This window comes from Hylaeus volcanicus, chromosome 1, assembly GCF_026283585.1.
Source record: "Hylaeus volcanicus isolate JK05 chromosome 1, UHH_iyHylVolc1.0_haploid, whole genome shotgun sequence".
NCBI lineage: Eukaryota > Metazoa > Arthropoda > Insecta > Hymenoptera > Colletidae > Hylaeus > Hylaeus volcanicus.
Window position 1 is genome coordinate 29,706,776 of NC_071976.1, and position 24,074 is coordinate 29,730,849.

Here is a 24,074-nt window from a genome sequence, read left to right on the forward strand (position 1 = left end):
TGGACAAATTAATAGTTTTCGTTGCATATAAATGCGAGCAATTTGAACGCAATTTTCCTCAAGTATCGACGCGATCGGGCGAACTTTTCCACCTCGTTTCATGCCACTCTTGAGGGTGAACAACGGTACACCCCTTGTTACCACGTAACGCGGGATGCGTTCGTCTCAGTGCTCACAGGGGAGACAACTTGGACTCTTAATAAGTCGCAGGATCTCCACCCTTAGGGGTTTATGTCCTTAGAAAGGGTAGGCGCGAAGCGCAAGTCGTCGAATAATATCGTGTAATCCATAAACACAGACGAAGCTGCCCTTTTTTTTTATTTAAAACAATAACATCGTGTGATAATACGAGACAGTTCATAAGTGTAAATGTTCTCAATCATTCTCAACCCCTCACTTTCTATTCTTTTATAAATAGTGCCATGAAAGCTAATCCAAGTCATTCCTCCAAGTCATATAACCTAAAAGTTTTTGCACCACTAGAATGCACGTTGGATGGGAAGAACACCACTGAAAGTTCAAGTGTTAAGGGGGTTAGCGACGGAGAAATTTCGCGTGGGAAACTTTTGCCGAAAATGACTCAAAATGGGTACTTAACCCAGGCCTTTACCACACAAGTCTTCAATTGACATCTACGACTCGAAGTGAAAGCAGAGACCCTTTTCTAGGACATCGATCAACTCCTATCCAGGTATATCGTGTTTGGAGCGTGCACTGCTCAATCATGCGCGTAAAATCTACGCGGCACACACACACCAGAGAGTGCGTACGTTCGATCCGTTGGGTGCGTTTTCCCGAGCACTTCCAGTTAGTTCAGCCATTGGCGTCGAATGGAAAAGAGGATGAGCTTCGGAGCGAGGTTTAACGAGCTGCCTACATAAACGAATCATTGTCGGCCCTTTCATCCATCCGGCAAAGAGACTTCACGCCAGGAAATTGTGCGCAGCCACGCAACCGACCCCCTCACTTTGCTCTCGATATATGCTCGGCGTCTGTGACGCCGACGTGGAAACTAAGTGTCGCCATGAACGTCCTCACTTGCACTTTGATCGACAGAAATTTCGACTGATTAATATTTCTTCTATTTTTCGGGCTGGTCGTCGCTCCAGTTGAAAGGATCAGCTTTGAAGAAGTAAAGCATCAACACTTTGGGAATTCACCCCTTTATTATGAAAAGGTTTGTTGTAGATGGGCATCTTTTTGAGAAATGGAGTCTATACGGAATGTGACAATCGTGATCGTAAGAGACATAGAAGCCAAAAATACTTATTCTAGAGCTGTCAAACGGTTAATCGCTTTCAGAATAGTTTCCAATCACGCTCATCTTAGACCGTGACACGTCTCGCTCGCTTGGGCTAAAATTATTCGGCGCTGAAGAATAAAAACGCAACGTGACTAATTAGCGTGGAGCAGGACGACAATTAAATTGAAGAATACCGTTGCAGCGGTGTTGAGTGCGCTTTCGAGACGACGAGCCATCGGCCGACTACGGAAAAGAGAGGAGAACGGTGCCCGGAAGATTTAGGTACGTCTGAAGGAAAGCAATTACTTCTCAACGACACATTCGTCGTTATTGTTTTTCCTCGCAGACACGCTTGCTCGACGCCAATGAAAAGTACGTCGGCGATTATTTGAGCGAAACCTGAGGCGAACGAGCATCGAAGCACTCATCGATTGCGCGGAAGCAAGCCGATTAACGTGTACGGAAATGGTAGCACAGAATAATATGAAAATCAATAGACCACGTTAATTACTAGTAATGCGAAACTATAATTGTAATTTGATCTGTTTGCGGAGGTGAACATTTCATTCACTATGTCGGGGCAGTTCGTTACCATAACTGTAATTTTCATATTTTCCGAAAACTGATCCTGAAAGTTGCAGTTGATATTTTAAAAATATCCCATTAGGATCTCACATTTGGTAGAGGACTCCACGCGCGTTTTATCGGCAGCATCTATACGATGCATCCTCGGCGGTGGATAGAACGAAAAATTCGCTCGACTTTCAGCCCGTGGCCCTCGGCTACGCTACAGGAAATTCAATTCCCGCGTCAACAGAGGCGAATTTATCGCACGGCCAAAGGGAGGGACAGGTTAGGGTGGGGTCCTCGTATGAATACAGAACTCTCCTCTGGTCGGTCTCCAATTCGCATTCTCGATAATACTTTTTCCCGCTGCTCTTCGAGTAATGCCTCCGTTTCGTATATCGAAGGCCCTTTTCCAAGGAGGGAGAGAAAAATCCGAGACACCCTTTCGATTTTCAGGAATACGAAACGAGACCTTGCTCGTGCACGAACGCGCTATAACTTGCAGGAATTGCGTCGAATGGTTGTGCGGAGTTTTGATCGCTGGGCATTGCTGCCACAGACTTTGCAGCTTGAATGGTATTTACATGAAGATCGCGTGTCCCTCCGAGCCGCTTTTTATAGTATTTCAAGAGCAAATTGCGTAGAATTTGCTCCAGTACATATGTAAAGATCTATTGTTCGTCTCGATCACAGTTCTGATAACTGTATTCTTACTTCAAGTTCCAGAAGAACATACCAAAGCGTTGGAGTTATTGACTTCACAGTTTGAACACTATTTCTATGAATATCACGTGTCCTCAAACCCAGTTTTGACTATTGCATGAAGAAGATACAGATAAAGTATTCAAAGTGCTGCTCCAGTTGTTGCAATTGTTGACTTCGCAATTTAAGTATTCCATGCATACGATGCACACGTGTTCTTCTTTACTTTTGGGGGTAATACTGTTTTTCACGAAGCTCTGTTAAGGTGTAGCTGCAAGCCAGGGGTGTGAGCCACCTGCGCATGAGTATAGTATTTACGACGCGTCGTATTATAAGGTTTACAAACCAGAATTTATATGTCAGGAGTCAGAACCTTGAACCACGTGAATGATTAAATAAATATCGCAAAGTTGTACAGATCAAAGTTATAATCGATTATATTACAAACCATTAACGTAAAACATTGCACATTATATCTGAACAAATTGAATGAAACAGTTGAAAATTTTAGAAAATCATTTACATACATGTACAAAGATACGTAGCAAATTTCAAAAGCTAATATCAAGTACTTTGCCTGCAAAAGAGATTCCGAAAATGCCTCGAAACTGATCCGAAAAAGTACCCCTTAAACAATTGCTCGCGCAGATGAGCATCCTCTTCCGACTGACAAATGTCCCCAGACACAAACTTCCCACGCAGACGTTGGACGATTTCATCTCTACCCAGAAACTTGTTCGGCATAAAAGTCGACACACTGAATCATTCTTCCGCAGCATGCAATAATCCACGACGAAAAGAAAAGAGACAGTAACCTCAATATGCGCCACGTTCTCCTCGAAAAACAAATTTCCTCCCCGATGATAATGCTCGATACGTGTATCTCCTGCCTGCAGCCGGCAAATATTAATGCAGTCGAGTGTATTCCGCGGAATGGAACCTGAACCCACCCACGGCAAATGGAGTAATTTAAAGTATATATCACGGTGAAAGGCATCCCAGGGCCCGTGTCGTGGCAAACCATCCTTATCCGCCGTCATTTTCTTGCTACCCTCTCGGGCTACTTCGTGCTTTAAAGAACGGCGTACTTTCTTCGATGAGGAGTCCGCTGGATATTCCTTCGAAATGCACGAGAAACGTTTACTCCCAACGGTGGGCGGTTACCGTTGCCCATAAATTTCGTACGGACGCACAAAACTATTTGAGTGCAAACTACGAATCCATGTGATAATTCCACGCTCGTTCTCGTAAATTCGGCCCCGATTCATCCGTAAACTACGATACATTCTATTCAGTTTGACTGAATAAATGACGCGACTTTAAGAATTAATACGTTTCGCCAGGGCGAAATCCAACGGGACCATCACCTATTTCTTTTGGAAAGCTAAACTGGCAGCTAATGACGATTCAAATAAATGAATCCTGTAAGCGATTTTTTGCTAACCACAAAAATATTTGGACGCCGGAGGGATGCTGCAAAGGACGCGTCGAAACTAGATGTCGAATTAATATCGATGGCAGCAAGTTAAACGTCCTTTTGAATGGAATATCGAGCAACTGGAAGGAAAAGACGACAAGAAACAATCCCTTTGTATATAAATGTGATAACAGGCTGATTGCCATTCGGGTAGACCGGATATTTCCGGTTTGACTTACTGGATGGAAAAACTTACTCTCCATCGTTCTACGATGAAACTGCAACGTCCAGTCGGCAAGTCCTAATAATTCGGAAACGACGCTCGACTCGAACGGTTCCATGCAGCTCAAACAGTTCGTAGATCTCCTTAAATTCAATCGCGCGAAGTTAACTCGATTTGCTCTAAAATTATTCCACGTGACCTAGATTATTCGGCCGCGAATCGAACGATTCGCTGTTAATTGCGTAATTGTTGGAATGTACTCCCATTCTCTGCGGAGAATGGAAAGTTTGTCGCATATAGCGGCGAAAACATCGGAAAAACAATATTGAAATCAAATATATACTTTCAGTTCTTCTCCATTCGAGCGAACCAACGTTCGATTAGGAATAAAATTCTTAAGAACAAATGGTGGAGTACAGTGATCGAGAGAACGAGCAAGTATGGTCATTCTATTCAAATGCACTGGAAAATTACAGAAACTGAGATAGATACAGGATCGTGTGTTTAGTTCTCTTGTGTTCCGAAGGCATATTTCATCGAATCTATGTTCATTAATCATATATTATAAAATTGTAGTATTATAAAATTTATATCTTTTTTCTGAAATCGAATTTAAACTGTGTAACTGTTACTTGACGTTCTTTATAAGTAATTATTAAATTTTTCAATTGCTTTATATTTCAATCTCTGTGCTTATTAATTTTATCTCTCATTCCACTCTATGCTTTATTACATTCATAGCCATAGGTAGGAAACGTGTTTGCAATTGTTTGGAAACATTGCAATGATCCTGTTCTTTCGCTAAATAGTCGCGTTTAGATTCAACCCAAGCAGGTGAATTATTTCGATAGCCACAGAGACTGTAGTACTTTCTCTTGTTGAAACAATACGCACTATTCAGCGTGTAATTCACAGTACATAGAGAGCTGGGTAAATGCGTTTCAAGCAATTCCACGTTACGGTTGATGATGATGATGTTGTTGTTGTTGTTGTTGTGTGTGTGTGTGTAACGCTGTATAAACATTGCTACCATTTTGATAGTAATTAGTACATGTAAACAACTACTACCGACCACGATGAACGTGAGACTCTCAAGGAATAATTAGAGAAGGATCATCGTAAATACAAGCTCGTTGCTCAACCACTGCTTATTTCAGCATTGATTACATAAGAACCTCTACTAGTTGCATTGAGACAGCAATTTTAGAAAAAGGATTGGTCATTGATTATTTTGAAGCTGCTTCTGTACTCGTGATAAGGACTATTATTAGTGAATCACAAAACAAAGACTATTTATTACGACTATATTTATTATATTTTGACCTTTATAATTAATTTTGAACTACCTTCAGCATCTACCGATATGATAATTAAATTTATTAAGTTAACTATACAAAGTAGTATGATCTTTTTCTCTCTCACAAATTTATATTGTTATAGTAACATACATACATACAACAACAAATTTGATTTTACATATAAATATCTACAAAACTTCCAATTTAAATATTTCACTCTAATTCTGAATTTGAAAATTCTTTCAATATTCCTTAATGATAGTTCTAATTAAATAGCTACGTGGGCTTATTTTCAATCACTAACAGAAGCATTTCATGAACAAATACGAAAAGAAATGTTAACGATAATCAACTTAGCCCTGTACATTCCGAATGTTTACTTTTTATCCACTAGGAGTTGTCCGAGAGTGTGTACTACTAGTTAAGATAATCTCATCCAACGGAAAAATCAGTTCTTCGCATGTCTCGAGGTCGCGCCACGGTAAAGATTGAAAATCAGGACATACGGTCAATCCCCAAAGGAGATTAGTTCATCAATGTTTCATGAGGCGGTCATGTGCCGCGTAATCCACTCTTTAAAATGGAAATCGGAAAAACCGGAACGAAGTCGACCAGCCTCGACCGACTGAATTTACTGTTTCCACGTTTCAGACGCTGTCAGACACCTTTCCTGACATTATTTCCACCCCCACGTGAATAGGGAGACAGGGGAATGTTCAGAAATAAGAACAGGCTCGATGGGGAATGATCAAGCGTTACGGACTTGTGACAATTCTTTGACCGTCACAGAAATTCATCCATCTTGCTTAATTCAAAATAATTTTTTTTATCGAATGAAATGGTCTTAAATTATATTTTTTGAGTTGCAACCTTTTTCGGTTGGCATTGCACTCGTGAAATCGAACTTGATTTCACGAACATAAATGATGTACATCAACGTTCTCGCAATTGATACACTTCCTCTTCGCCAAAAACAATGCAAATAACGCAGCATCCTAGTGAATTTATTCTGGCATACGTCGAGTTACTGAATAACACACAATTATGACGTTCGTAATAATTAAAATTTCAATTGTTTCAACTGTTCGTGTCTTGCGTACCAATCAATGCAAATTAATTATTCCATAAATACACCTGTATGTATTTATTATTCTTTAACAAAACGCCAGCTAATCGTTGAAATATACAACAGACATTGCAGTTTCTCCATTATTCGACAATGAAATGGAACGTCAGTCTTCCATTTGTGTGTATCTTTTGTAATATATTCGATTACGTGTGCCAGACTAGAAGAATATTTGTATAATAATAGAAATGGAGCGCAGAAACGTACCGATGGTCGAAATTCGACCATGTAATGTCTATGATGGTTTAAACGTTCATGATTGCATACGTGGTAATCGAAGCTGCTCTTCGATCCCTAATTAGCTTCGTGGCGTTGTTTGACGCTTGGCTTTCTACTCTATACGTGATTGACACGGTTCTTCGTGTCGAAATTTGATAGGGCGGGTCACCAGCTCGTATTGGCACTTTGTTAAACGCAACGATCGATTCAAATGGATGCTGTGACTAATTGCAAGTCAGATAACACTGATACGCAGGATTTTCAATCATTCTTTATCGAGGAGCATATGTGACGATATAGGGATGCATTATTTAAATTGGACGTATTGTGTGATTATTATTATGATGTTATATGAATATTATTATATATAAGAGATGGTCTATATTACTAATGAATCCATCATCAACGCATGTTAATATATTCGCGACCGGTCAAGTAAATTCACGTTACTTCAAATTCTATTCGAAATTTATTTCGATTCGAAACTTACCGATACGTTCTTTAATCAAAAGAAATTCGCGATAAATGTTCCACATGGCGTGATAAATCGTCACTCAACAATCAAAGTTAAAATGAAACCAAGGCGTATCAGTGAAACGAAAACGAAACGAATGGGAAAGAGAAGTGAAACCAAGTGGACGCGAAGGTATTTGGCAGAGAGTCTGCTAAATTTTTGTCGCCAGCCATTACATGTTCAAATAATTGTCCGAGCAACACGACGGAAGTAAAATTCTTCGAAAGAAGAGCCGGAGAACTGCAAATAGCGCGGAACGAACGTCAAGCGGAAGCAGGCAATGTCTTTCGTGATTTCTGAATCCTGTGTTTCGTCGGACAGGCGTCCTATTCCGTTATCACGGATAGTAAACACGAAGGAATTACGGTCAGCCGCGATACTCTGTCTAGTCTTTTATTCGAAAAGGCGGAAAACTTTTCCACCGTTCTGTATACCGACTTCCGCCATTCTTCCACCCCTGGTGTGTTACAGCGTTTTCTTCGCTTTTCCTTCCATACGAATTCTACTTGTTCGCGTCAATATCTGTCCGACCTCCATCTTACATAAAACGCGGGTTCGAGTATGATTATTAAAAATTGTAAGCTATGGAATAATGCGTGAGATATTCGAGTCGCTTCCTCGACAGCTCTCACTTATCCGATTTTTCTTCCCACTGTCAGCTCCTGTCGCATTTTCGTTCCTTTTATGCTTATACTCCTATTTTCACCAACGCTTCGCTTCCTGCGATGTCATCGAGAAAATTTAACGAGGGCAAATGAAGTGGAAAAGGATGCGCCTTGTCCCTGATTCCGGAATAAACTTTCGTTCGGAGTTTGCCTAACGTGTTGCATAATTTCACCATTATTCACCGCAATGTTTGCGGGAATATTTTATGCGGCCCAGTTTTTCATACATCTGTCTAATTGCAGAATCTCAAAATGTAGGTAACAACCGTGATAAATTATTCTTAAAAAATAATAATTTATGACATTCTACTGCGAAATTGCAGTAATTTGTAATTCTCAAAAATCCATTTATTATTATTATTCTATTTATTCTAAAAATTCTATTTAAGTATACTTACTTGAGTTTATTTCTGTAACTATATTTAACAGAATACGTTTCAAGAAAAATTCTGTGTACAAATGGAGACTTAGCTAAGTAACTCGCTTGATTAAATTTTAATTTAAATCTGAGCAGAGACAAACGTTAGCAGGAGTGAAAATTGTCAATAACTGGTGTTTCATTAGCGGCCAGGACAGGCAGTCGCCCATTTAATAAGGCTTTGCACGGCGTCAAACCATCGCGGGTTACGCTGCAAAGTACTTTGACGTGCGGGGATAATTCATGCGGATCCAATTAGACTTTGAGATCGCCCCGTAATTATTCCGGGTCAATGGTCTAACGTAGGGAGTAGTGCGAAGATGGGAGCATCGTAACAACGATTTGCAACGGGCGTCGTTGTTAGAATAGGAATCACGTTTGATTACGTCGGAGTGAGTGTGGCTTTTTTCAAACAAGTTCGAACGACATTTGTCGATTTGTAAATCCGTAATGAAAAATTCAACGACGAGCAAACGTCGGGTTACATTTCGTGGTATAGTGGATGCGAAGTGGTTTGGAGTTTGAAAAGAGAAGAGTTTAAAGAGGTACGAGACCCGTGAAGATCGAAAATATTTTTCCAATACAGTTATAGTTTGTGGTCTTTGAAAGAATATTAATAATTTAATTGTCTATTAATTTTGATAAAAAATGATTTAACTTACGACTTTCTATAAGTGTTCATCTATAGGTCACTACAGACATTTTTTATTATAGCAGATATACGGCACGTAAAATTTGTTGACGACAGAACATGTCGATTTATATGTAATAGATTCCCTACTGCAGTCTTTCAGCAGCGTCCCTTTAAATGCTCGCTCCAAAAACTCCCCCGATGTTCGTTCAACTATACTCGCATAGCTATATCTCACCGCCCAGTGACCGCGTTCAAGTGCTAGAGGTTTTAAAAGCCAGATAATCGGGTACTCGACTGGTAACCGATTAACCGGTTAAATGTTCGGTACGTTACCATCAACTGGTTAAAATAGGTTTGCTCGGAACGAAACTGTAGATTGAAAAACATTAAACGAGAAAAAGAAGTCGAAAACAAACAACGTTGTCTATTATAGATTAAATATATCCCTGTAATAAGAAAACCAAATATAAAATGTTGGCCTCGTAAAGTTTGCCTCATTTGTCGTGGTTGCTTTGTATTTAATTCTAAAATTTTAATAATTCATAAATAATATCACACTTTAAATAAAGTATGGGTGTTTAAATATCATTTTATCTTTTCTTTTATTATATCTTCCTGGTAATTTACAATATGTTTTGAAAGTAAACAATAATTTTTGATACAATTAACATGCCGATAGTCTCTAAATAGATGACATCTGTGTGATGGATTGTTTCCATAGCTCAAACAAAAGTTATTTGTCAGATTCATGAATAAAAGGACTAACTAGAATCATATTTATTACGTATTACACATAGATGAACATTTATTATTTCCCAGTGTCTAAAATAATCTGACCACTTCGTATTCCAGAACTATTACAAAACATCTCTACAGATTGACTGCTCACTACCCACTAAGTAAATTGAATTTATCTCAGAGTTCGAATTACAGCGATAGCGTTAAGAAAGTAGCGCTCGCAGCCAATAAACTAATGAATGTTGAGCCAGCAAACCAGGTCGTTCCCAGTTTGTACTCGCGTGTAAAACTTGGATCCTCTCGTCGACGAAACTTTAACACCTTCGGTCGGCTCCTCGGGGAATCGAGCACGAGCGTCTAATTGTATCGTGAATTTTAATACATGGTGCAAATAATCCGCTGGGAATGACACTCTCCGGCTTCGAAACGAAGGGTAGAGAAAAAAAGATTCGAGAAAATGGACGACGGTAGGTGGTCGACGAAACTTGAAGCGATAAAAACCGTCAGGGGACGCGGAAATTCGATCTCGAGCAGAAGAATATTCGTCCTGTGGCGTGTACGCTTATTATTCCCGCGGCTTTTTCACTGGCTGAGCGTATGCGCATATTTTTGCCCGCCCGTAGGAAAAGCCGCATGCCTTATAGAGGTATGCATGACTCACTGTTAAATTAGAATACCCACTCGACGTATTTCTTCGTTTTTTCCTCCTCGTGGGAGAACGTTCGCAACAGAAACACCGAACACCGTCCGACTAACGAGCTCTGTTTCGCGGACAGAAGTTTGACGTTGCATACGAATCGCGTCGATGAATATCGCGCGAGAGGAAACTCCATTTTTCTAATGCATCCGCAATTTGCGATTCTCGACTCGCGAAATCGCTGAGGATTTCCGACTGTTTTTCCGTATATTTGCGTTTTCTAGTTAAAGCGATGTTTGCTTAAGCGTTTTTAGATTTGAATCGCGTGGATGATTGCTCGTGGGATAGATGTGAAAACGAAGTATAATGTAATAAGCAAGCACAACAACAAAGAAACAACCACGATATGATGTTAGAAAAAGATTGAACTTCGAATTGATTTCGCTCATATTTTATTCAACAAACCGTGCTGATTAATACTCGGCTCTTCGTACGCAATATTTACATTCATATTAAATGCGTCCCATTTCACGGTATTGCAACGCAATCAGCGTCATTTGCATAATAGCAAACCTGTATTTGCATTGGATTCCACGATTCAACGAGCTTCCTACGTTCTCCCTTTTATCCGCCCTTTATGCTTCATTCCAGGCCACGATTGCGCGCTCCTTTCCCAGTCTTACTTCCACTCATTAGTTTAGTGAACATGAAACACCATGTTTCTAATTCAATAACGACGATTTCAGAATTTCATATTAGAACTTTGATTTCATATTTAAACTTTGTATTTAGTAGTCAACGAGTAAAGAATGTTTTTGACAAGCAATTATTGTGTTTTGTCCAATTTCAAGAGCTCTATGAAGTGGTATATTTATTTATGAATCTTACGATCCAATATTACTTTTAAATGTATTCATAAATCTACTATTCTGTTTAGGGGCCAATAAATTGTCCTTGATCCTTCACTTTTCTTATATCGTTCTTATGGATTCTTCATTAGGAAAAGATTTATTCAACCAGAAACTGCTCCAGTCAACGAAACGTCAATATTTTCCCCAGAAAATCAAGCTGCGTCTCGAAAGGTGGAGTCTTGTTTGACAGATATTACCGTCTAGATTCATAAATAATATCGCGACCCGTAAGTGAATAGGTATAGGGCTCCGGTAGACGCAACCCCCCAGAAGTTCTCAAGTGGTACCTCGTTACTCTCGACGGTCTATTACTCGACGTTACCAAAGAGAAACCCAAAATAGCACCCAATTTAGCTGGAAAAGCCTGCAACAGTCGCCTCCCTAGCAAGAAGTTTACTTGTTGCAGAAACTAAAGTTAAATGTCACAGCTCTTCCCTGTTATTTTCTCTCAATAACAACAATTGCGAGCTCTTCGTCGTCGCAGACTCTTCCGTTTCGCCCTTACGAGCCGCGGGAAGCGTTCTTTCAACTGCAACGAGAGATTCTTCCGCCAACAGAGTGGCTTATGTAACGAGTACCGCTTCCAAACAATCCCTACAACTATACTCACGGCGGCAAATATTGAAGCTAGATGAAACATGGCGAACGAGAAAGAATTCCTCGATTGAAAGTTCACTTCAAAATTCTTCGTTAAAAATGTTTTAATCAAATCCTATGTTAAACATGCGGAGATAGTTACGTGGGCAAATTTGCATTGTAAATTATAATGCATCGCTAAACCCATTATCCCCGCATGTCACTTATGATATGCACGTATGAGACCCATCAATAATTTAATTTTGATAACGTAACCAGCACTAAAAGTATTAGTCACATTTCACGAATCTACCATAATTACATATGAAATTCCGTTGACACTGGCTTAGCAACTAATACCCACGTGATTTTATCCAATTAACGCAAGAATATGAACGAACGTACAGTATAAATCTTAATTTACGACTTACGCAGAGGTATTTGTCCAGCTAAATTCGATGTCACATCCATCTAGCAAACTTCGGCTAATACTTTCCACCAGTTCCATCCAATTAACATAAGAATAACTAGAATCGTGCGCAAAACAATTAACACGGACTCACGGGCTGTTCCTTGGTGTGCATACATCCAGTGGAACGAGGGGAAACAGGAACATGTTGAATTCTCGAATCGTTGGGGATGACAAATGCGCGAATGCAAATATTTGCAGCAATCTACTTGCATATTAATGACGCGTGAAAGCTGCGACCGGTGAAATCAAGACGTAGCATCTCTTAGGCTAATGCAATATTAATCGCGTTTTTCGCATGGAAGCCTAGAATCCCGACGTATCAGTTTCAGATCAGCGCATTAAGCTGCGATCACCGTTTTCCCGCTGTCAGTTTCGCGCAGCGACACGCGACGGCATGATTAATTGCAACCGCTCGTGGTCGTTACTCGTCTCGGTAATGCGTAATGTTTCCTCTCGATATTAGGCTACCGCGTAATTTTGCAATTTCATAATTGCAGCGTGAGACTCCAATCTTTTTCACGCGTTCACCTTGTGATCAAAACTAAACTATGCGTTTACAAGCTCGGTGCAGAGATTAGGTTAAAGTAGTATTTTCAAAGTTACTCACATTTTCTTCGCTATCTCATTCTCCATGGAAATTCTACGCAAACGTTAAATCGGTCTGACGTCGTATAAGAAATCATACTCCCATTATATAAAAAGCAAAATCTATTTTGGCCCAAAAATGAAAGGGTATCAGCATAAACTTCCATATTCAATCAACCTATGCACGATATAAACAGTTACAATTTCTACAGTATAGCAATTTTTTAAATGTAATTTCTTAGAAACTCTTGAAAAACCATCAGCAATAAGAGCATACAAACAAAAATGTACGTTTTGAGCCAGAAAAAATAGAGTGCCCCCTAAGCCGATTCGCCGCGAAGTCAGCGCGAGGATGATCAACTTCGATAGCCGAAGCGGAGCACCATCTGGGACGGTAACGAGCCTCGTTTCCCCGTTTATTTTTCCTGCGCAATTCCGCTCGATGCGACGCCGTAAACACGCCCGACAATGGGAGCGGAGCGGTCGTTACTCGGCGTCGCGGCTGCTACAATGTTGCACTGTTCGCGACGGAAAAGTGGTCGCGAGTGCCATTAAAAATGTCCACGGCCAGGATCCGGATGAGTTCTCAACCTAGTTAGGAAGAAAAGAACGCAGAAGAACGGAGGATCCAGGGGGGTGGAGGTGGTGGAGATTCCAAGTCTTCTCGCTTTTCCGCGGCGCGGCTCGCGAGCACAATGAAATAACTTCACGTTACAAGGAACGGACTCCGCTCGTTACGGTGCATTGTATACGCTCGATACCTGGGCGAATTCTTGGTCGAACGGACATGGCGGTCGTTAAAGGCCAGGCGGTATCATTATTCTGGAATTTTGCGCGGAAATGCACCCGGCTAGATGGCGAACGATACTATCGGGGGAGTCGTTAGTGACCCGCGGTTAGATAGCTGGGGCTGTTTTTGAAAATTTCATGCTCCGCGGCACGGGGACCGAGATTACGAAATTCCGACGCCCGCGTGCTTTTTACGCAATCCTTTGTCGAGACGCTTCGCGCACGGTCTCCTTTTTCCTGATGCCCTTCGTCGCCTGATGTCTTTTCACGTCGCCTTTGTCGCGAGCTAAACTACCAGACCTGACGTCCTAAGCCAGAAAGGCTATCTAGAGGGCTCGTTTTCTTGGGTTCTGCGTCCGAAACGCCCTCCGAATTTCCCTTATGTTCTTTTGTAGTACTTTCAAGTTTGCTGGAGCTTTAACGTCGTTTGCGATTGATCCCTTTGGATCTGTTGGTCACGTGTATTTTAATTTCTTATACTGTACTTTGTAGAGTACATTCATTCTTTGCCTTGAATTTTTAATGCTTTTCAGATAAACAGAATTAAAGATACGATGGTTTTCAAATTGAATAAATAATCGAGGAATTATTTTAATATTATATCGCTACAGTTTGTGTGGATATTGCGTTCTTTCGTGTACCATAGACATGCAACGTCTGTGCAGAGAGAATAATTAATTCTGACACAAATAATGGATAACATCCAAGTTTGGTAAAAGAAATTTTAACATTATGTAGTCATTTCTCCAGATTTTTTTTTTATCATTACTAATGTAATATTAGACAAAAATTATGCAACATAAATAGATTCGTAACTTTGATTAAATATTTACTTCTATTAAGGAAGTATCCACATACTTATGTGTAACTGGGTTAGACTACTATTTCCAGTAATGGCTGATCGAGAGCATCCAGCATCTGGATCTCGCCAAAATCTATTGAAATAATTGCTGGAAAACAAACGGCGAAAGCTAGGGAAGAACCTTTCTCATTTGGCGTACTCGAAAATCGTGGTATTCGAGGTATTGAAGGTTAGCATCGGTACGACCTACGGGTGGCATGCGACCGATCATTATTCACTTCCCACCGCTTCAAACAATGGCTATTAAGCTGGTCCTTTCGCTCGAACTGACTGGCCATTAAGTACAGAAGCGAGCCATCCGGAGTGAAAAGCCAACAGTGGAACTTGCCGCGAGCGAGAGCTCGCGTCAATCGTCCTGGAGCTTTTTGGGTCGATTCATGGGATCGACGCGAACCTTCAACCCATAAACGACCATTGCGTTGTTCGGTCATTAGGCCACAAATTGAGATACCAGCCATTTTTTAATCGTCATGTTGGTCCTCACAACGTTGGCTCGTTCACTGTTGCAAAATATATCTTGGTGGCTTACAGCACATTCATTCCATGTCTAGTACTTGTTACATCGATGTTTTCGCATTTTGTAAATAACTCTTTGTGATTTCTTTATGTTGTTTCTAATTTCTATTTAATATACCAAAAACAAGCAATCAAAACTGTTAAAGAATCCAACACCCAAACGCTGCATTTCTAATTGTATTTTAAAGCATCTATTACCAGCAACGAAAAAGAAATCAACGTCAACGCGTCGGAATACATTATGATTATCGTTTCAGATTGTGTTTAACGGAATGACGACTAAATAGAAGCATCCCCTGAAATTCGTGTGATTAAATTACTCCCTAAAAGTGAATAATGCACCGCGGATGTTACATTGTCCGTTAAAATTGTTCGCGTGCGTGGCGGACCGTTCAACTTTTTGTATTCGCGTTCCGAATTGAATTCGATGTTTCATTTGCGCGTTGATTTTCACCTGCGAATTAAAAATTTGTGGCGATTTATTACAAAACGACGAACATTTTTCTATCAGGAGCGAACGGTTTCATATGAGATTCATGGGAACACGGCAAGCACACGGTAGGTTTCGCGGAAACAAATGTTCCGCCGCATTGATCACTCGAAAAATATGTCCAAATATGACCTGGTTTTTTTAGCGATTGCGAGTGGAGTCGTTATCGCATCGGGGAACCAATTTCGGGCTCCGAAAACAATATTCCATCGAACGAATGAGAATTTTCTAATACCAATGTCTGGTATGGAGGCAGAAAAAAAGTTTCTCGCGGTATATTCAGTTGATAAAAATATTTACAGCGAAAATGTACTCTGATCTATACAATTAATATTTGCTGGTGAATGATGTTTGTAATATTATAATAGATATAATTTTATCCCTAGTAGTTGCTCTATTATGAAACCTTATATATAAAAAGCTTTTTCGTTTAAAGGGAATATAATACTGTAAAATTTGTTTAACAACGTTTCATTTAAATTAGAATTTCCAAATTCAAAAGCTTCTACTTTATTACAATGTAATATTTCAATGACGAGAGCATTGCGACAACATGTAAGTATGTATGTATGAAGAGACTTGAAACTCACCACAGGTGTAGACGACCCTCAAGTAAGTTCTGGTATCCAGGTTGCAAGGTTCACCGAACGTCGAACTGTTTGCCACCACGGAGCAACGTCGTTTTCCGTGGCACAAACGCCTCACAGTTTCCGTCGCATATGACGCCATGCAGTCTGTAACCAGGCGAAATTGATTTATTCACCCTATCCATACGGAGCTTCGCTAAAAATGGTTTTTCAATTTGCCAGAAATCGCGCGGATCGTTTGTCAACCGAGAACCTGAATGCCGGTTTAAAGAGTGTACTTTACAACGCGGAATGGGATGTGTCAACTTCATCAATCCGTGACTAATAACCCGACATTCGACCCGAATTCCGAATCGAACATTGACAAACGAATCTGAAAAGCACGAAAGTGTTTAATCATACTGTTTGAACATACTGTGAATACTTCATGGTTGAATTCATAAAGTAATAGGAAATCGAAACTACTTGAGTGAGTATAATTAACACAAGGGTCAGTCTTTATCGTAACATCGTTAATTTAATAGATATTGTAACAAACGTTTTGTGTGCTTCGTAATTGCACGTGGATTTTATTCCCTTCATATTTTATATAGCATGAATATAAATATAATTTATGCGTATATGTGCAGACACTTCTTCATGGATATTTGCTTAAACAGTTTTCATAGCGTGGAGCTTAAAAATAAGTGGAAAACTTTTTGCATAGTATTTATTGCTTAACACATGTTTTATTCATATTCGTTCTGATTGCTTCACAAGTTAGAAATATTCTATACTATTTTACTGTAACTTATAACTCTGATTCCTTTAAAGGGGTTTATAAATTTCTATCAATCCTCGATAAATGGATTGAATCGAACTTATTTAGTAAATACTCATATTTTAAATATCCAATCTTCCCTATTCAATATTTTATAGATTTTAAATATTTAATAAATTAAACCAAACAACCGAACCAATGCTCATACATATATTGATAACGCGGGAGGGTAATTATTAATATATATTTAATATTTCAATACTCAATATTGAATAATTCATAGATATTCAATGTCTAATCAATTAAGCAGAGCAACCCTTACCGATGATGGTATATTAATAATGTTACAATGTGTCAGACCCCTGGCTCTCGTCGGTCACCCTAACAGCACCTTTGTGCGAATGACGTGGCAGAACCAGTCTAATCTGTCACAGGATGAAGGAACACGTAGATGGATACAATATCACCGGCAACGATGCTATGCGAGTTCATTCCACGGTCTATTACGTCATTGTTCCTCACTATCACGTTCGATTGATTGACCCCAAGAACATTAAGAAGCTTTTGAATTGGTCAGAACGATCAGACGACCCCAAAGAAGATCCAGATTGACTACAGAATTTATTCGACGTCGGAAAATTGATGGACGAATCGTTCCGAGTCAAGTTTGTAACGTTACTCGACAGTCAAATGGGTACTGGTCCTTGAAAAATATTGTGCAAGAGCTGCGAAACAATTCAACTGGAACGCCATCTTTATCATTCGAATGCACAGTCGATTAACTGCTTACACTGTTCGTCCTTTTCCCTATTTAGCAAATGCGGCCGTTTGCCGTTTGCCGTTTGTTTATTCGTTTGTCAGCGTTTCACTAGGGACTACCAGAAATGCGTTGGATTCTTCATTCTACGGGAAGAAAGGTTTCGACGGATGTTTCTGAATTTTAAGGACACTTTGAAATCCTTTTTCTGGGTCAAAACTTACAATTTAAAAGTTTGAGAGCCAGATAATCCGAAACATTTGTAGAAGGTTTCAATGGTAAAGAGGATAAAGAGGCTGAAGTCAGCGAGTCAAATGGGATCCTTTTTACAGAAAGTGATACGTGACCAATGGCATTTCAATGTTCTCGAGGGTGTTCTCGCGGGAGTGCCGTACCGATATCGTTGCTAAGGGGTTGATGGTGACCCCAGCCATAGTTTCAGTGCCTCGTAAAGAACTCGGAAATTCTTGCATTTCACACAGATAGATACAAATGTCGAATGTAAAAGGAACTTTAAATTCTATTTATTTCTTTTCTTTTCATAGCGCAATCATTAAAAAGATATGCAGAGAAGAAATATTTAAATTATTTTTTATTACATTTTCTTCATCTATACTCTCATTCTTTTCTGTAGGTATTTCATAGTTAATACTTTGCAAGAATATTCCACACTTATTTTAAACATCTTTTTAAACTAAATCCAACGTATTCGTCTACTTAAACATATCGCAGCGTTATACAAACACGCAAATTTTCAAGATTTTTATTCTTCATTTGACCTTTACACTTCCAATGCGTGATTTACCTCTCGATGAGATTCGATATTTTAAATTCACGCATCTACTTTATTCAATAGATTGAAATAAAAATTTTCATTTTTTATGTGTAATAATATACTAAAGAGTCAGGGTAGAATTATTCTGAAATTTCTCTGTCTTATACAAGTCTTTGCAATGACACTAAAATTGAAAATTTCATAAAGGATCGTAGTACACATTTAATTTTTCAAACGCCGGTGGCTGAATTCTCAGTAAGCAGTAAAGTGAGACTGATCTACGACGTATTATCAAAATTAAAGAGTTTATAGCGTTATCTCGAAACTTGTGCTAAACTGAGTTGCTCCTCGAGATTCATAAGCTGACATTAAACTGTATACCCTATATATACTTTCTGTAACAGCACAACCATAAATGTTTACGCTCGCGTAAACATTTAATGACCGACCTAAGTTCCGAATATCTTTTCAGTCATTATCCTTCCTGGGAACTTGATCGTCTCGGAAACAATATCTAATGAAATTACTAAAACATTAACTTCTGACAGTGTTACTAATCTTTTCAACAATACGAAGCTTAGACTGTGCTTACATTCAATTTATTTATTATTCGTTCGCGATTACTTTTTTCCCAGTAGTGAAATAAAACTACAAGAATTTGTGATGATATCATTTTGAAGAAAACAATGAACTCTCTTACATCATGATATGATTTCTTTATGAAAACAATATTTAGTTGAAAAATACGAATGCAATGAAATTTACTCACTTTCTTCTTTCACACCAGGCGGCTGTGGACACTGGTGTGATTCGTGTGCCGTTCTACCGAACGATGCGGTTAAAATGGTTACCCTCTGTCCAGGATGACAGTCAAGATTGATGACGTCATTTTCACAGGCAACCTTACTCCTGAACTCATCTGGAAGAAGAAAGAAGTTTTTAATAAATTCGCCGCTCCTCTTCTATTTTTACCATCGCATCGCATAAAACGTAATTACATCTTCGAGTTTCAACTTTAACGATGCCGCTCCATTACTGCCTCGCTTAATCAAAAGAACAGGCTCGATGGTGATCAAGAGTTCTATAAGATTTCCAATACTTAAGATATCGTACTGTTAACTATTAACTGTTAATTATTAAAATAGAATTAAGGCTATAACTTCAACAACACTTTTATACCCTTAACAGTTATGTTCAATAGTTATTCAATAGTTCTAGTAATACAACGCTTTATACCAGCACAGTAATAACACGTACCTCATATTATGTCCAATTTATAAAATTTAAAAAAATTAAAAACCCTCATCTAACAAAAACCAACTTTATCTAATCCACGAAATATAAATTCTCTTTCCCCTAAAAAGTTCAACAATTGCAGCCTGCTTTAAAAACCTCGATCGACGATACTAAACAGTCTAAGGAAAAGTTGATTGTCTCGTCGTAATTATTTCAAAATTGCCAGTAGCCATGTACACCGCGATAATTTTCGTTCCAAGCGCGTGCACGTGACGCGTCCAATGAAATCGTACGAGGACTGGAACAAACAGGGACGCTTTTTGCGAGAACGTCTTCGTCTCGATAAAACCCACATCGACTCGTTACAGTTCACGGTGCACGTGAGATTTCAACGAACCTAACCGAATCGGGCGTCCCCTCCAGCTGCCGATAATGCGTTTTTGCGGTAGCGATCGTCGTGTCCTCGCGTCGCCATTCTTGCTGGGGGCCATGGTTACGACATTCCACGGATTTTCACCTGTTCTTGCTTGAGGTCGACGTACGAGTTACACATTCGACTAAATTCCAACGAGAATTACCGGTCGCGGACCCCTATCGGAGACCGCGACGGGTCATTGTGCCAGTAGATCAAATTTATGACGCGGTGGTCGCATAAAAATATCTCGTGGAATGTTATACATATGAAGCTGATGCAACGAACAAAGGAACTAGACTTTTATCTTCGAACGTACTCGATAATAGACCTTTGGAACTTATGCGGAGATGGGGTGTTGGAGATAGCAGGACGCTTTCTCAATTTCATCCCTCAGACAGTGAATAAAATGAATCGCAACGAAACCTTTATAGCCACGAAAAAAATTAATTTCTCTAAATATATTTTCTGACTTAAAATGTAGGTTACATCGTACACTATTGGATAACGTTATGAGTCATGCAATAAGAAAAACAATTTGTCTATATAATCTGGATAAATCACAGCTGGAATGCAGTAGAGATTTCGATAAACCCTGTAACTGAATATCATGAATAAGATGATTATCTCGGCCACTCAAAATGCAAAACGTTTTCCTGCATACAGAGTTTGACAAAACTCCGCATACCGCATACTGATCGTTAGTTACGTATTCCGCGTACAGCTACTAGTTACTGTTCAGAAGTCGTCGTAAAAGTCCATAAATTTTAAATATATATATTAAATCTACGTCGAATTAATAATCCTGTCTGGGAACTTCAGAGTGTGTTATTTAAGTACCTTATAATTACATTCGAAACTTTCACGTAATTGCTCATTATAAATTGTAGCACTCGCGAGGGAACGCGATGCCGATGTTTTGTAAGCTGGAAATTGAAATTCATGATTGGACAAAATGGTTACTTTCTAATGCACGTTCGTGAAATACTAAAATTTAACTTTTAATTATTCCTACACTATAAATACGTACATTTGAAATGAATAGGTACTTATTTACTGAAAAATAAACAAGGCCATCGTCGAAAAGTAGAATTTAAGTAGATATTTCTATTGTTATACCCAAAATGATTGGACTAGAATTTATTTGCTTAAAGATGTCCTGGAAGTCGAAAACGAAAACAGACAAAACAATTTCTCCGTCTGCCAGTGGGATGCAGCTAATAACGTCGTTACCGTCGCGTCAGCTTGAATGAATTTATTCGTTCCCGGAGGCGGACGAAACACCGCTGGAATTTGATACGTATGGTCGTTGTTTGCCGTGGTCGGTTGCCTTGCGGGGGCGGTGGTCCCTGCCCTCGCGGGCAACCTTTCAACTTTCAACGCGCGAGCCCCTCTTACGCGAAACAAACCGCTATAGCCTGCTCGCTTCGGAAGTCGCCAAGTGCACTTATACCTGAGACAAAGTGTTATGTCCTGCTTTATCGAGTTGGCGATTTACGGCTGAGCTCTTCCTTCGCGGACTTTCGAACTTGTACCGTGGTCGCGACAACGCCCCAGGTCTGAGAGTATACAGAAAAATTATGACTCGCATCACTGACTTTATAAACCAATAAATCGTTTATTTCAGAAACGTGATGTTCCACAAAAAACGAAAATAAAAAAGAAAATGAAATCGAACCTGTTTTGAATAGTACACACGAAACTCAGAAGCTCCGGGTTCCTGAATTAACAGCTTAGGATCCTGGCCAATGTTAAAGTGACCTGTCGAGCATGTAACACAACGGGGCTCATCAAAGCCAAGAGTATCAATGGCTCGTGAAATTCCGCAAGAAAGCGGAACCGCCACCAGGAACTTCCTTATCGAGCAATGCTTCGAGCGAGACGCTCAGTCTAGAGCTTTAATTGGCAAGAAGGTCTCGAAAAAAGACACAGTGGAATGGGTATAAGAGGTAATTCTCTCGACGCCAAACATGCTCGACCACTCGAAGCGACAATGGACCTGGCTCGGAGCTTTTCCAGCAAACGGCTGCCTCTTCGATTGACCCACTTTCGATGGAACCTTCAGTTTTCGCGGATGCCCGAGCGTGAACCGCTCTGACGACGATTCACTTGTCTACGACAGAAGACAAGATTAGGCGCGTATCTTTGTCTTGGTTCATGTTCCTCAAGTAGAACGTCGTTATGCGAATCACGACTGACAATAGCTGTCTCTTTTAATTCATACCTTCTATACACAAATGAAAAATAGAAATTTAAATTAAAGTATGTTTTGTCTTCTATATGTTGTGATGCGTATTACATATTTTATGCTTTATAAATACTCATAAATTTGTACAAATTTCTGTATATTTTGATATATCTAGACTTGTTATAAATGCAGTCCACACCAAGACATTTTATATAATGCATAAATTATTTGTTCAATTTAACGTAACAAATAGAAAAGCTTGGATTATTGAGCTCGTAAAGAGATATTATCAGCCAATCCGTAGATATCGTGGCAAAGACCGGGGAAGGGGGGAGGGGGGGATGCACGATAATTACGGTAATGCAAGCGCAATGCGTCAACGCGACGATTACATATTGCACGTGTCACGTTATGTGTCAAAGCCAGCCCCACACCTCACGTGTCGGCCGCAAAGCCATTCGACGACACACGTGCCACTTATTGCACCTACGCGTGATATAAGTCAGACGTGCTTCGTTCGACTATGCCTTTTTCTCTCCTGGAACGTTTAAACACTCGAATTTCCCTCTTAATGCTCTCTCAACTGTATACTTACCTCGGAAACATGAAATTCTATTACTGCTTGAGAATATTAATCGAGTTGATGCTCGAGAATACTCATCGAAAGGAGTACGTCGTTGATAAACATTTATAGATTCCTCAGTAACTCCTATAAACAGTATATCGTCTTTATATGCTCAAGCTTTATAATTTATGATAATATTTCTGTATTTGATAAAGTTAGAAAAAGGTCAGAGTAATTTAATTTAATTAATTGAATCTTAAAGTACAAACACTCAAATTACCCCTTTGAATACGTTTGTAAATAAACATAATTTATCGTCAAAAGGTTAACAAAAACATTATTAGTATATAATTTATTAAAATATACTTTGACTAGTACTCCTTGCAATAGACTAATTTGGGACATATAATTCTATTTATTTTTATTTATATTCATATATTGTACAATAACTGAATTTTAATTACTATTTTATTTGATATGTATTTTTATACATTTGATCTACTTAATTATACTACTATTCGCATCGTGATGATTCGTTTCATACAACCGCAATTCCACGAAGGTAGGTAATTACATTCATTTTTTCAAGGAAGGAAAACACTTGACGTGAATTTTCATCTTAAACACTCTCGACTCAATTCAACCGAGTAAACAGACGTCTTAATAGACAGAATTAATGAAGACCCTGCTAGTGGATGGGATTGAAGCACAGAAGGTGCATGCAATTGAATCCTGATTCAGGTAAAAACTTCCAACATCCGTTTACTTTGAAGACATAATTAAGAGAACTTGAAATCCAGTTCTTAGCAGCCAGTGAAGAAAAACTCTCGTTAAGTAAACGGTCCGGGGATCCATTAAACAAATGCAATCAATTTTAAGATCTCAATCTTCAAAGAATTCCTTAATTTTATATTTTTTATGATTTCCAAGAAATTAGATGCATTACTAGTCGTACCAAACAAACCTTTGTTTAATTAACAGCCTTCAAATACTCAAAAGGTGATAACAAAATCAAGACTTTACTATTTAATAATAATAAAATTCGTCTAATATTTTCTATATACTGCAAGTAAATTAATTAAATTTAATTAAATTACTTCTGAATGATATTCTGCATAGTTATATCTAATTGGAATTAAACAGTTTTAATAAACATAAAAAACTCATGGAATACTATAAATTTGCGTTCTTC

General features: G+C 39.1%; 1 protein-coding gene across 3 annotated transcripts in view; it reads right to left on the reverse strand.

Annotated features, from left to right (window-relative positions):
• LOC128883015 (uncharacterized) overlaps nt 1-24,074 on the reverse strand; it is a 262,323-nt gene that overhangs the window by 64,177 nt on the left and 174,072 nt on the right. For all 3 annotated transcript variants that reach the window (XM_054134977.1, XM_054134985.1, XM_054134969.1), the window contains exons 4-5: nt 19,251-19,400; nt 16,193-16,336 (exon numbers count right to left, since the gene is read on the reverse strand). In XM_054134977.1, coding sequence (XP_053990952.1) covers nt 16,193-16,336; nt 19,251-19,400 — 294 coding nt within the window. The remainder of the gene's footprint in view (nt 1-16,192; nt 16,337-19,250; nt 19,401-24,074) is intronic.